The following is a 14328-nucleotide window of genomic DNA, read 5'->3' as shown; positions in this document are numbered from 1 at the left end:
CGGACCAGCTTCAGTAAAGTTGAACTGGGCATACGCTGGGCCAAGAAGAGCCACACAGATAATTCTAGACTGTCTTGGTCAGGGTCTGGAGCAGCCTGCTGGTACCTGTCCCCCTCTCCCTCCATTCTAGCAGGGCTGGGAAACATATTTTATGTTCTTCACTTTAGAGTCAAACCCTGACTTGGCTAACAAGTTCAAAGGTCTTGTCTTTCCTGTTGGCATCAGGTGCCCAGGTCACACTGAGAGCAGAACCTGCGTGGAGAATGCAGCCTGCTTGAGCTGGCAAAGTGATCTGGTGCTCCTCTGAGCTTCCGGACCATGCAGCTACTCGGTATCACCTAGTTGTCCCTACAACCACAGATGTGTCAGGGTTAGGAGGAGCACATCAAGTCATCCCACCTGCACCTCCTTAACCCCCACAGGTGACACCAGAGACAGCCACCCTCATGCTGACAGCCAGTGCACAGGCCTCACCAAGCTGCCCTTGGTGAGATTTCTGGCAGATTTTTTCCCCAATTTTACAATTTGTATTAAAATATATACAACATAAAAGTTACTGTCTTAGCCATTTTAAGTGTACAGTTCAGTGGAATTAAGCATGTATTCATAATGTTGTGCAGCCATTGCCACCATCCAGAACTCCTGTCTCTTGTAAAACTGAAACTCTACACCCATTAAACACTAATCCTCATGCCTGCCTCCCCAAGCCCCTGTCAACCACCGTTCTAGTCTGTCTCTATGAATCTGACAACTCTAAGTACCTCATGTAAGTGGAATCATACAGTATTTGTCTTTTTATGACTGGCTTATTTCACTCAGCATAATGTCCTCAATTGTTGTAGCAAATTGCAGAATATTTCCTTTCATTTTAAGGCTGGATAATATCCTATTGAACGTATATACACGTTTTGTTTATCCATTCTGTTGATGGACACTGGGGTTGCTTCCACCTTCTGGAAATTGTGAATAATGCTTCTATGAAACCCTGATTTCAATTCTTTTGGATATATGTACCCAGAAGTGAATTGCTGAATCATATAGTAGTCCTATTTTTAATTTTTTGAAAAACTGCTATGCTGTTTTCCACAGCAGCTGCACAATTGTACATTCTACCAACAGTGCCTGAGGGTCCAGTTTCTCCACATCCTTGCTAACACTTGCTATTTTCTGTTTTTTGGATAGTGGCATCCTAACGGGTATGTCTAGGAGAGATTTTTGGGAGTAAAGAGACTGGCCCAGCTGGGACAGGTGCCCCTTTTGTCCCTTTTTCGTCTTCCTGCATCAGATTTGCACATGATGGCGCACTCTTCAGAAGCCATCTCGTGACCTTGGGGAGTGGAATCAGCATCCAGGCTGGTGAAGCAAAGGACCGAAGGGGACTGAATCTCTGATACTTTTTTGAAGCTACCTCAGCTACCTGCCTCTAGACTTTTATGTGACTGAGTAAATCCCTAATCTGCTTATGCCACCGAGTTGAGTCCCTGGCATTAGCAGTCAAAGGAGTTTCTGAATGACATACCACATAAGTGAACAAAAACTCCCCTCTGCTGCACGTGAGGTGAGGATAGACCTGGCCAGCACTAGCAGCTCCTCTCCCACCCAGGCCTCTCTGCCGCCCTTTCCTTCCAGAATAAGTTCTCCCCAAGTCTTATCTCCAAAAGGAAATGAGGAGCCAGATACCTTGTGATTTTAAAAATCCTCAGTAGCCGGACACATCTCAGCACAGAGATGCCCAAGGGAGACATGATCTTGGTCTCCACCAGGATGGTCTCCAGGATGCCCCCACACACGATGAAGCAGTCGAAGCGGTTGAACAGGGACACAAAGTAGGCCTGCAGGCCCAGGCTGTACATTTTCAGGAGCATCTCCGCGGTGAAAAGGGCCAGCAAGGCCTTATTGGCTGTGTCTGGCAGGTTTAGGAGCAGAGCAGATTCCAGCGGGGGTGTAAGAAGAGGGTAGAGATGGAGGAGGAGAAAGAAAACATGGCAGTCATCACCACTGGAACAAAAAGACCGAAACACTCCCCCACTCATGACGCTGCCCCATCCGCTCGCGCCAGAACAGGGGATAGGGCCGGCCGCGGGGAAGGGCATGCGGCTCTAATCATGACAACATCCACTGAGCATCCACCACGCGTCAAGGTCACACACGTGGCCTTCACTTCTCGCAGCAGCTCTGTGAGGTTGGTACGATTGTTAGTCATGACCCTTTTTCAGAAAGGAGAAATGAGGTTCAGAGAGGTAAGAAATCTGCCTAAGCCGACTAGCCAGAGATGAAGGCAGGTGGAGTCTGACCCTTCCCCTCTAGACTAACTGCTCCCGGGATTCGGGAATGCAGCCCCCAGAGGTGGGCGCATCTGCTCCACTCCCTAAGAGTGGTGCTGAGGCCGGGTCGGTGGGGTCCTCAGGCAGGGTTCGGAGGAGGGTGAAGGACACCAGCCGCCTACTGAGGCCTTCCCTTGTGCTCAGGCCACTCCTTTCCTCTCCCCTGCCCTTTGGCTCATTCCATCCTCACGTGATCTGGACCAGGCCACCTGGAGGCTGTGGGAAGGCCTGAGAGATTGCTGCAGCTCGTGTCCTGGTCACAAGGACCCAGCGGTGACTGTGGGGAAGGCAGATGGTGTGGGCCTGCTCAGGTGAGCCACGTGTGTTTACAACAAGGTTGTGCATTTTAGTGAGGGGCTTGCGAGCTGCCAGGACCATCGTGCCCCCAGCGTGGGGCCTGCTGAGAACCAGGGCCTTTGGCTGCCTTCCCACCAACCTCCTGCCTGTGGCCAGTCCCTCCCTGGGACTTGGGGCTGAGTTAGCAAGCCAGGACAGAGACGGGGCTGCCACTCACCTTGGACTTCCGTGAGCCAGTGGGGCTGGTTGTAGTGTTCCGAGGCAATGGTGAGCGTGTTGAGGAACACCAGGAAAATCACGAGCCAGTAGAAAATGTTAGACTTGACTGCAGCGCGGCACTTTCTTCTGCAGAACCGGTTCCACCGGCGCCAGTAGCGGCTGAAAGGAGGCAAGGAGAGAAGGATGGAGTTGGTGGGAAACTCAGATTTCTTCCAATCCCAAACATGCCACAGTGGCTTCTTTTCAGCACTTAACTGACCTGGCCTTACTAGAGCAGCGCAACCTGGTGGCGAGGAGACCAGCTTTCCATCACATTCACCAGGCTCTACTGCTTAGTTGTGTGGCCCTGGGATGTCCCTGAACTGCGATGAGCTTCAGCTCTCTAATCTGTGAAATGCAAATAGGACCTACCTTACGGGGTTGTTGTGGGGCTGATAAAATGCCACTTGATGCATCCGGCATAAAGTCGGAGGTGCTCAACAAATGGAAATGTTTTTATTTTCTAATAAGAGCTTTGTTAGAAACAGTATTCCAAGTATCAAGATGATTATTAGTAACAGTGGTGGTGGTAGTGACGGGATCAGTAATGGTTACTATCAATGAAACCTCATATATGCCTGGTACCCTGTTAGGTTCTTCTCGTGACTTCTCCCTAATTCTTCAAATACCTCTGCAAAGCAGGCATTGTCTTGATTTCATAGAGGGGAAAAGTAAGAGCCATGGAAGTTGAATAATTTGACCAACAGCACAAGGGCAGAGCCCGGCTTGGTTTTCTCCCAGCCCAATCTCTTGCCTCTTGGTCCATGCTGCCCCACTCATACAGTTTTACGGGTTAATCTGGACCAGAGGCTCTTTGCATTTATGGGATTATACAATCTTTTTAGAATCAGATGAATGTACATTTAGATCCTCCATTCATAAAAACAGGCACACCCCCAATACATACACCTTTACACACAAGTTCATGCATGGAGCCACTGAAGCTCTCCCATGGTACATATAATGTTCCTACGATCTCTTGGTTAGGGAACTTGGTCAGCAATGCTCAAACCTGGCTATACATAGAATTACCCAGGCCCAACAACAAACCAATTAAATCTGATTCTCTGGGGATTGGGTATTATTTATTAATTTATGTCTGGTGCTCTAGCCAGCTGAGTTAACCAGCCCGAGGGGGTTGTTTTGCATATTTTTTAAATGCCCCCAAATACCACCATATTTTAAAAAGTTCCCCAGGTGGTTCTCGTGTGTAACTATGGTTCAGAACCATGAAGCTAGATGATCCCAAAGAAACATTCACATTTTATAATTCTACCCATACGGTGGAGGGGTTTACAAACTGCTCCTCATTTCATCCCCTTGATACAGAGAAAACATACAGCTATATTTGGTAACTCAGTAGACAATACATTTAATAAATGCCTACACTGTGCAAAGGAGAGAAGGAAGGGAATGCTGGAAAGGTATTCAGGAGGGAAACTGCAGAGGGCTATGGGAGGGAGAGTGACATGACCCGATTTGATCTTTGAAAACCAAACATCCAAAAAAACACAACCACTCTGTCAACCTGTAGATCAGGGATAGTAGGAGGAATGCTCTCCCAGTGTCTGGATTGGAGATAATAAAGCCAGTAGCTTTATTAATAGAAAGAGGACACTTGAGTTGACAGCAATTTTGGAGGCAGAATCAATAGGGCTTAGAGATGACTGGGGTAAGAGATGGGCAGGGTAAGAAGGAAAGGTACAGAAGGGGCTGCCCCAATTTCTAGCTGGAGTGACTGAGGGGAGTGGCATCCTTACTGCACAGGGACAGAGGGGAGGGGGTGTTCTGGGCAGGGAGGTTAGTGATAAGAAGGGGGTGCTCAGCTCTGGACATGGGTTTGGGGCACTTGCAAGGCATCTGGGGAGATAACCCACCAGGCAGCTGAAGACAGAGCCCCTGATTGGGCAGTAAAGAAGGCAGGGGAGAAACAAAGCAGCATCTTGGAGCAACAGCCCATGAATATCTGTATTTTTCCATAGTCTAGACTCTCTCTAGTCAAGACAGATTGCACTAAGTAAGCATGCACAATCTGCTTTGGAGCAGAGATTTTCAAACCTCACACTGCAGCCCATTAGGGGGTCATGAAATCTATCTGGTAGGTCATGAACAGAAAAAGGAATAGAAAACATCACAGTGCATAACATATTGTAAGGAAATGTTTTTTAAAGATAAGCAGTAAGAAACATTTGTTTTTTCAGTAAAACTTTGTTTCAGGTGTGTGTGTGTGTGTGTGTGTGTGTGTCCGAGTGTGTGTGTGTGCGTGCATGCGTGTGTGCGTGTGCGCGCGTGCGTGTGTGCGTGTGCGCGCGCGCGCGCATGTGTCCGTGGTATACTGGGTCAAAATTCTCAGAGTCCACAGCATGAGTCTGTATCTCTGGCCAGAGATGATCAAAAAACCTTCAGTCATTTCCTCTACAGGGTTACTTGGTGTGTTCATGCACAGCCCCTGAGCCACAGAGCACTGTATGCGTGTGTGCCCGCAGTTGGCACATGGCCAGGTGTTTGTGTCACATGCTCTGCATCTCCAGACCTCACCAAACTCCAGGATGCCGGGGGCAGCAATCATTCTGAGGTGCTAGGCTATAGACCTCTGCTGTTGTGGGTCACCTGCCTGCTCGCAAGCTGCCTTTTGGGATCGCTTAACTTCATCCACATTTCTACTCTGCCATTTTCTAGCTACTGTCTCTGTGGAAAATCCTCTTACCAAACCTTTGCCAAAATCTACTATGAGATTATTAGAGTGAGGAGGAATCTAAGGATATGCTTTCCTTGGAATGGCAGGGAGAGCTTAGTTTTTGGCCTGCAGAACAGGGAGGGAAGAAAGGATTGACCTGGGCAGTGTTCTGATCAGACCCCTCCATCACTGAGTGCTTGGATGTTGTCTCCAGTGGGCGCCAGACCTTTGCAGGAGACACTCACCTGCCACTGGGGGGAAATGCACAACACAGAGAAGAAATACCATGCGGCCAGAAGACTATGGCCTGCACACGCACTCCAGGATGCTTGCGTCCTCCAGGAATAACACTTTGTATATAAGTGAGGAGGGGGAGGGTGTCGAGGGGGACAAAGGAATGGGACAAAGAGTCACAGGTGTCCTTGGAGGAGCTGGCCAGGTCTCAATGCTGAGCACTCTTATCTTGTCAGGGCACAACTCTGCTTCTTTCCTGTGATTGTGATTATTAATACTGTAGAGCAATTTGGTAAGATGACTTTTTTTCCTGAAAAGTGAATTTTCAGGACAAACTCATACTTGATCTTAAATAGCTTACATTGTAATAGCAAAGAATATGTCTTAAATAGATAAATCTCATGTTACAGAAATCAGTGATAATTGTTATTCAGGGTGCAAAGCAGTCAAGGCTGCTTTCTTTTACAGTATGTAGGAACTGACTAGAGTCAATACCGAGAACTTGGCTGAGCCCCTGTTGCCCTGAGTTTGGGGTGGTGGATGCAGGGTGTACATGGTCAGGCCTGCACATGGATCTGGAACTGCTCTGCACAACCCCTGAAGGTATGTGGAGCTGACAGGACAGCACCTCTCTAAACTAGCCTGCTCCTGCATACTGCCATTCAGGAGGGTCACGTGGATTTGGGCTGGGGTGGGGGTGGGGGTAATTACTATCCAGAGAAAGTATTTAAAGGTAATTATACACCTCCCACTTGTCAATATATAGCTTTGCTTGACAACTGGTTTCCTGGCAACACTTCCTACTGTATAATAAATTTAATGGTTTATTAGAATGTGTAAATTTATTTGTGTGTCTACACATGCATGGAGGATATAGAAATTAAATGTTAAAATAGGGAGGAGAAATTTGCCCGCTATTCATGATCCCTTCACTTTAGCTAGAAGTCATTTACTCTAGAAATAGAACCTTCCACATGTAGACGAGGGAGAGGAGGATGGATATGAGTGTGTCTGCTCCACTTCTCTGAACTTCTGCATCACTGCATTTCCATGGAAAGTTCTGCTCACTCGCCCTGGCGCCACCTGACCCTCCTCCAGTACTGGGCCTTGCTTCTGCCTTTTCAGCTACACAGAATGTCCTTCCAACTACCAGGACCTCCACCCTATCTCCATCTTCTATGTCCTAGCCATCCTTTAAGGCTCACCTCGAGGCCTAGCTTCTCCATGATGTTTTTCTGGTCCCGCAGCCTCGGAACTCCTGCAGTGCTTGTTGTCCGCAGCACTCAGTTCAGTTATGCGCCCAAGAAATACTAGATGCCACCACGGGCCAGGTGCTAGACACTAACAGTACACGACAGACACAGTTCTGGTCTGTGTAAAACCTATATAGGGATACGAGCAGTCACAATAGAGGGGGTGAGGGCTGGGGGGCTCAGCTTAGCGCTGGAGGAGGACCTAAAAAGGCATCTTAGCCAGTCATGGAGGAGCCAGGAAAGTTTCCCACAGGAAATGACTTACCATTTCCTCGTATTGTCAGTTATCTTTTATTTTTTTGATTCTTGCTTCTACAATGAGATCATACAACTCATGAGGGAAAGGGACTGTGTCTTACACTTTTTATAGACCTATCGTGCTTAGCACAGGCCATCTCACACAATAAGAACACTTGGCTGGCAGGTTGGGTGAGTAGCAGAGACAAATTCTACATAGATTTACCAATTCCTAGTGGAAGACAAGGCTTAAGATCCCCAGACCTCTTCTGGGGTGGGAAGAGGGCAGTACTCCTAAAATAGTTTGATTGGCACGTAATTGCTGGCAGGCATCTATGATAGTACACAACATCAAAATGATGGACACTTTAGGCTCTTTCTGGTGGCCAGAGTGAGTTTCTGTCTTTCTTTTAACAGAACTAAGAACAAAGAGCACAGAAAATCATTATATTTAATTCTTTTATAAATAAGTAACTTTAAAATGGACTATTAGAGATTAGGGAAAATTTTGATTTGTGCCTTGTTGCTTGGCAGAAGTAAAGGGAACATTGGAAGCATATTTCACTGAAGACTGGGCAAGATAATTCTCCTAATTTTAGAACCCCATGAGGTTCACTTCAGATAATTTTGCTGGCATTTTCAATCTATTGCCAGTCTTTGACATTCCTAAACAAACACCGTCAGTGGGCTGTAGAATCTAGACTGGACTGCTGCTGGGACAACTGTTCAGAACCTCTAGGGCAGCACTGTCCCGTGGGGTAGCCACAAGCTCATGTGACTATCACGCACTTGAAATGTGGTCAGTACAAACTGAGACGTGCAGGAAGTGTAAAACATACACTGGGTTTCAAAGGCTTAGCTCAAAATAAGGAAGGTAAAATAACATTAATAATTTTTTATATAAATCACATGCTGAAATAATGTTTTACATATATACTGGGTTAAATAAAATATATTAAGATTAATTCCTCTTGTTTCTTTTTACTTTTTTTACTGGAAAAATCTTAAAAGCTCCTATGTGGCTTGCATTATATTTCTACTTGGCAGCACTGCTCTAGAGCTACCCACTCTGCGACCAAGGTGCAGCATCTCTGCAGGAGGAGGGCTGCATACTCCTGGGCAGCACCTGGTCACTAGGATGATACTGTGGGCCTGAGTTCTGACTCAACCCTACGTGGCCCTGTGACTCGGGCCTCCTGAGGCCTTAGGATCCATTAAACCTGATGGTAGTGCCAACCCACTGGTGATAAGCCTTCTGGGACTACAAAGGCTGCTCTCCTCATTCCTGTTGCATCTTGAGAGGTGGCTGCAGAGAGAGTACCCTTCCCAGAGGCAATGACAGGCCAGACGGCTGGCACGCAGCAGGCTGAGCAAAGCCTCAGAGCCTAGCAGCTCCAGAGGCTTATGGGCACACTGCTCTTTCCCTATTTTTCAAAAGCACAGGTTACACCACAGATGGCTGAATAAAAAATGTTTCCAGAGTGTTCTGAGTAATCTCTAACTTGAGAGAGTCCATAAAAAGATGTCATTTTCTCTTCTATCCTCCAGGTCATGCTCATGCGTTCATTCATTCATGATTCACTCATTTGCATGCAATAAGAATGATATTTTGGAGATATTTTCAAATCTCTTTACTCTTATTGTGTGGGGGCTTTGTAACTGTTGAGCACAACAGGCTTTCTCAGCTCTGGCTGTCAAATTGGCTATTTTGTTTGAATCTGTGTCAAGTCTATCATCTTAATGTGGTAAGACCATTCATTCATTCATTCACTCCCTCCTTCACTCAGCACATTATTAGGTCCTTATGGACCAGACATTAACTTTTCCAGACGCTGGAGATAAATCAGTAAGATCAATACATTATTGACAGAGAAGTTTTTATATGTCTAGAGCTCTCTTTCATGTAATAAGAGCTCAGTCAGGTCATGTGGGTCAGAGAACAGAGGTGGAGACTTCAAGTCCAGTGGTGGACGACCAAACCAGGTAGACCCATTGCACCTCAGCAGGGAGCAGTTCAGGGCAGTACAGACTAGCCACGATGCAGCAGAGACAGGCAAGGGTCCAGAGCACTCATGAGGGTTCCAGGACCTGTCCCCACCAAGCCCTGTCTCCTGGGATCTTGAAGTCCCTTACTCCTGTGCATGCAGATCCACCCTAGAGAGGAGCTGGGGAAAGGAAATCTGAGGCACTACATATTGTACCTTAAAGGATTACTTAAAATACAGCACTGAGCTACATTTACTTAGCTGGACTAAAATATAGTGGTATTTATGCTCCTGCTACACAGTAGGTGAGGCTAGGGAAGATCAATTATGAAAAATAAACAACCAATATTTTTTGGCTCGTATAATATTTGTGGGAGTAAATTAACATTCCCACTCTACGTATCCATCCATCCATCCATCCACTTAGCACACAGGTATAGTCAGCCTACAGCACAGGCAAGAGCTAGGCTCTCCAAAAACAGTAGCTGTGAGGCATGCAGACGGACCCTATGGGAGCTTGTAATTCGAGTGTGACATGGCTTGTGCTGTGACAGAGGTATCGGCAGAGCTCTATGGGAATGGGGGAGATGAGAGCATCCCTCTGGGGAGTGTGTGGAAAGTGTCACAGCCTCAGTACCATTTGAGGTTCTTAACAAAGTCCAGATGAAGACGGGGAACATGGTGATTTAGGTGGAGGAAAGGCCTCACTGTGTAAGAGGACAGAGAACATGCGGGTAGCTGCAAGAAGTTCCACATAATTGAACAAAGGGTTTGCAGAGGAGTGCAGCAGGCGAGGCTAGAAGGTCCTCTGGAAGGCTCTGACATTGTCACAGAGTAGTGACACAGAGCAGAGTCTTAATCCTGTGTGCTCTCCGTAATCCTCGAAGTTCATATCTCATCATGTTCCATAAACAAGAAGTAGCAAGGTCAAGATAGTAGCAAGTGTTCACTTTGTTTGTTTTAACTGAACTTCATCTTATAAGGGAGGGAAACACATTTGGTTGAAACTTCCTAAGGACAGAGCTGCCAAAAAGACTGACAGTCCAAGACAACTGAACAGATGTCAACCCCTGAATTACTGGCCTGATCCACAGGTCTCTTCTTCATAGCCATTCAAGAGAGATTAATAACAAGAGGAAGCAGTTTTCCCCTTAGAGGAACACCCCTTGCTCTACCCCCAACTAGTAGGTATTATCTTGGTCCACCCAAAAGGTAGCTGAGGACAGAGCTGGTGGGCAGGAGGAAGGAAGAGGATATGCATCTCACTCACCTGAACTTCGATTTGGAGATCTGGTGGCTGGAAGAGAAAAAGGATTTGTCACCAAAGGATATACACACACTTTCTTCCATTTTAAAAGATGTTCAACAATCCCAGAGAAGTTTGATGTTCTCCTGGTAACTGTATGTTGGCACTGAAAGGATGTGCTGTGTAAATTAGAAAAACTTTGGAGAGAAAGAACACTATTCGTGTATTTGAATGTGGAGATTGAGGGCCGGCCCAGCTGACATCTACAAATCTAGTATCCTAAGGATGGACAATCCTCTCTGGAGAGGGAGAGCACCCTGTCCTCAGACAACCAGGGTCTGCCCAGTGAGTCCCACGAGGTAGGTTAGGAACAAGTTAGGAAGAGCTGCATCTTGAGAAAAGCCACAGCCAAAGAAAGGACTCTAGCAGGACTCCATGTGCAGAAAGATCTCAGGCAGGAACATGTGTGTGTGGACCTCACTGTCACCTGCCAGGAGCCTGCCCAAAGCTGGGTTATGAAGTGAAGACAAGCTGCATGCAGTGGCTGGAAACAGGCCAGCATGGTCCTGGCCCAAGAAGCAACCATGGGCTCTGAAGAGAAACCCAGGGTGCAGACGGTTTTGTGCAGCCCTGAGGACTAGGGGACTTCTGTGCAGAAGCTTGAGGCAGATGTGCTGGGATTGCCCTACGTGTCATTGCACAGGGAGAGGAGGGTCCACGGAGAGGCAGAGCCTCCAGGGAGGCCCTGAGACCACCTCATCCACATAGAAAGGAGTCCAGGGGGGCTGGGAGGAGGGTCAGAGGGAGACTGTAAAAGAGAAACGTGGAGGAGATGGGGGTGAGCCAGAGAGAGGGACAGGGAGAGTGTAAGCACTTGAGACAAGACATTTAAAGGCCTGTGTCAGCTTGGCTTTAGTGCTGCAAGAAGGGAGGGAGCACTGGAGTGCTGGTCGGTGGAGTGACAATGCTCAAATGGACAAGCAGAGAGACAGAACACAAGTTAGAGACAGACAGAGGGATGGAAATGGTGGTGGACAGGAGAGGAGGAAACAGGAGGAGGGTTGGGAGCGGTTGCTGCACGCCAGGGCTGTCCCAGCCAAAGCGAGCTGTGTCGCATAGCAAGAAAACACCCACCTCTCTCTTACTTTTTATTAAAAAAATTAAACCAGAAGATGTGACAGGTGGCAAAGCCATCGTGCATGAGATAACTATATCTCCAGGGCACTGAGAATCAGAGCCAAGTGACTTTACTACTCGGAACCGTTAGCTAATAACCTTTTCCCACCCCCGAAGACTGCCCACTAGGGCTGTATGTCTTAACCACATGGTAACCAAGCGTTGGGGGGAGGGGAGAACAGGAGCCAAGGGAAGCATCTTCATTGAGAGCCGCGATTTAATGGGGGAAGCAAATGTTTTCCAGCTGCTAACTGGGTGATGGGAACCCGGGGCTCTCTTCTCCAGCTGGGCTGGGTTGAGCTTGACGCCGTCTGCATCCTCACCAGGCCTGCTCTCAGGCAACTGCCTGTCCTTGTCATAAACATAAGCCACAGTGAGCGACCACAGCCTTCAGCCTGGTCAGTCTCTCCAAAGTCTGGCTGGCCCCAGGCCTTCTTTCAGAAATGTCCCAATAGTCCTGTCTGGGTGCCCTCCGATGCAGACAGCTTGCCCTTCTCTGTCAGGCTTTCTCTCACTCTTAGTTCAGATGGGTCACATGCAAAAGTGGGTTTTAAAAACTCCCATATGGGGACCCTAAATCTGAATGTTCACGTCTCCCACGGAAATGACTCTGGGACGTGGGCACAAGAGAGGGTTGGGGCTGGGAGATGGTGTGATGAGGGCCTAGCTGAAGCATGGTACCAACCCTGGGTTCTTTCCTGACGGCTGGCACACTCTGCGCAGAGGAACAAGCAAGACCCTCTTGCCCCTGTAATTACAAGCCCTGGTGTGTGAGAGTGGACGCCACACTTGGAGACTAATTTTGCTGTGCTGTGAGCATAATTTTATGTTTGCTGGGTCCGAAATGTTCTCCCCTTTTGAAGACTGGCACATTTCAGAGGCTGTCAGCAGAAATGCTAAGTGCCTTATGACTCCAGCACTTAAGAAGGGGAGGCTATATCAAGCGGCACTTGTCTGGAGACAAGGAAGACTCCAGGCCCCAGAGAGCGGAGGTCAGAACTCTTGGTAATGTCTGTATGCCTAACTCTTCCACGCTCCCCTTGTGCAGGAACTAACTGTAGGGCCCCCTGACAGGAAAATAGGGACACTGCCCGGCAGCCCTTCGACTCCTAGGAGGTAACCCTGGTGCAGGGTTCGCAAGCGGCTCTGACTGTGTGGGGCAGTGAGCAAGGGAGCCCAGGTACCACTCCGTACCCCGGGCTGTTCAACCCGTGGCGAATGCTTCCTGCTGATGATGATCCAGGAGTCCTCGGAGCAGTGCAGCCCCCAGCTTCTCCAGACCCCAGCGGCGCATGCACCTTGCTCAGAAGACTTCTGGCTTTCTCCACCTTGTTATTCTAGTGAGGTGCACCCCCTACCTTGTGCTCCAGGTGGACTCTTAAGGAAGAGCAGGGAGGTTGAGGAAGTTAGTAACTAGCATAAGAGGCCAGCAGAACAGCTCCACTTGGTTGGAACTTAAGTTCATTTTTGAGGTTCAGAATTAGAGACGAACCCAAAACTCTTTTTTTCCCCTCCTGCTTAGTTCCTCAATTTGCATTTGTCATTATTTAAGAAATATTTGAACTTCTTGGGAGCTATTTCTATTTTCATCCTCTCCCCCTTAATACAGTGATGGGCACCATATGTTTACGACCTCCCGTGTGAAATAGTGTGTCCCAAATTTGCCTTTAACCTGAGTCAGGTTGCACCACGGCCACCATCCACATTGATGCCACGTGTGACTCAGCCACCTGAACTGCACAGTGGTATCACCACGGGGGTGTGTGGCTGGACCTGTCAGCACACAGCTTGTACAGCATTGCTGCCACTGCTGATGCTGAACTCAGCTGCCCCACATCCCTGGCCAGTCTCCTTTTCTGTGATCCCTCTTGCTCCATCACAGAGCCCACTCTTTGCCACACCTGATCCTCCCAGTCACTCACGCTCCTCCCAGGCTAATCCCAGAGCTGACCTCTAGTACTCATGGTGGCCCACGGTCACATCAATGTTGCCTTCAGTACCATGCAAACTCCCCTGCTGCCTGGGCCTTCGCTGTGGCTGTGTGGCTATGCCCCACCCTGGTCCAGCCACCATCTGTTTCCAGTGCTGCCAGGCTGCAGTCTGTGAGGCTGAGCCACATTTACAGTGTCAGTCTCCACTGCGGCTTCGGTGCTGTGCAGCAATCTCTTAGTGACTTCTCAACGACTTACTAGTTTGAATCTTCTGTACTGTCCTTCAAGTTCCTATGACACCTGACCTTCACTTTCTGAGAGGAGATGCCTGAGATCATTCGGCATGACTCCTGTCGTTGACTCTCTTCATCAGGGCCTGTTTCTGATTCTATATTCTTTATACAACTGCAGGCTTTGAAGGCCAGAAGGGACCCTTAGATATCACAGGGACCTCCGGTTTGCAATTTCTCAAGCTGTAGAATGCTTCGTTCATATGAAATCTTCCATGGAAGCCCAATATGTCAGAGATGAAAGTGGTCCCCTTCTGTAGCAGTCCCTGCAGGGAGTTCCTGGGCCCCCTGGCCTCTGCTGAGAACACCTTGGAACCAACGGTCATCCGACCTTTTAGTTTTCCAGAGGAAGGGGATGAGACTCAGAGTAGAGAGTTTCGGCCAAGATCAAAGGGTTAGTTGGTGGCTGATAGGGAACAG

The 14328-nt window shown here is 48.2% G+C and overlaps 1 protein-coding gene across 1 annotated transcript in view; it reads right to left on the bottom strand.

Annotated features, from left to right (window-relative positions):
• The window catches only part of CACNA1C (calcium voltage-gated channel subunit alpha1 C), a 609830-nt gene that overhangs the window by 108598 nt on the left and 486904 nt on the right, over positions 1-14328 (bottom strand). Inside the window, exons 11-13 of the mRNA XM_063076446.1 lie at positions 10536-10562; positions 2839-2999; positions 1681-1906 (exon numbers count right to left, since the gene is read on the bottom strand). Coding sequence (XP_062932516.1) covers positions 1681-1906; positions 2839-2999; positions 10536-10562 — 414 coding nt within the window. The remainder of the gene's footprint in view (positions 1-1680; positions 1907-2838; positions 3000-10535; positions 10563-14328) is intronic.

Source organism: Cynocephalus volans, chromosome 1 (genome assembly GCF_027409185.1).
Source record: "Cynocephalus volans isolate mCynVol1 chromosome 1, mCynVol1.pri, whole genome shotgun sequence".
In the NCBI taxonomy this organism is placed as follows: domain Eukaryota; kingdom Metazoa; phylum Chordata; class Mammalia; order Dermoptera; family Cynocephalidae; genus Cynocephalus; species Cynocephalus volans.
The sequence above is the reverse complement of the archived record's forward strand: the minus strand, read 5'-3'. Positions and strand labels throughout refer to the sequence as shown.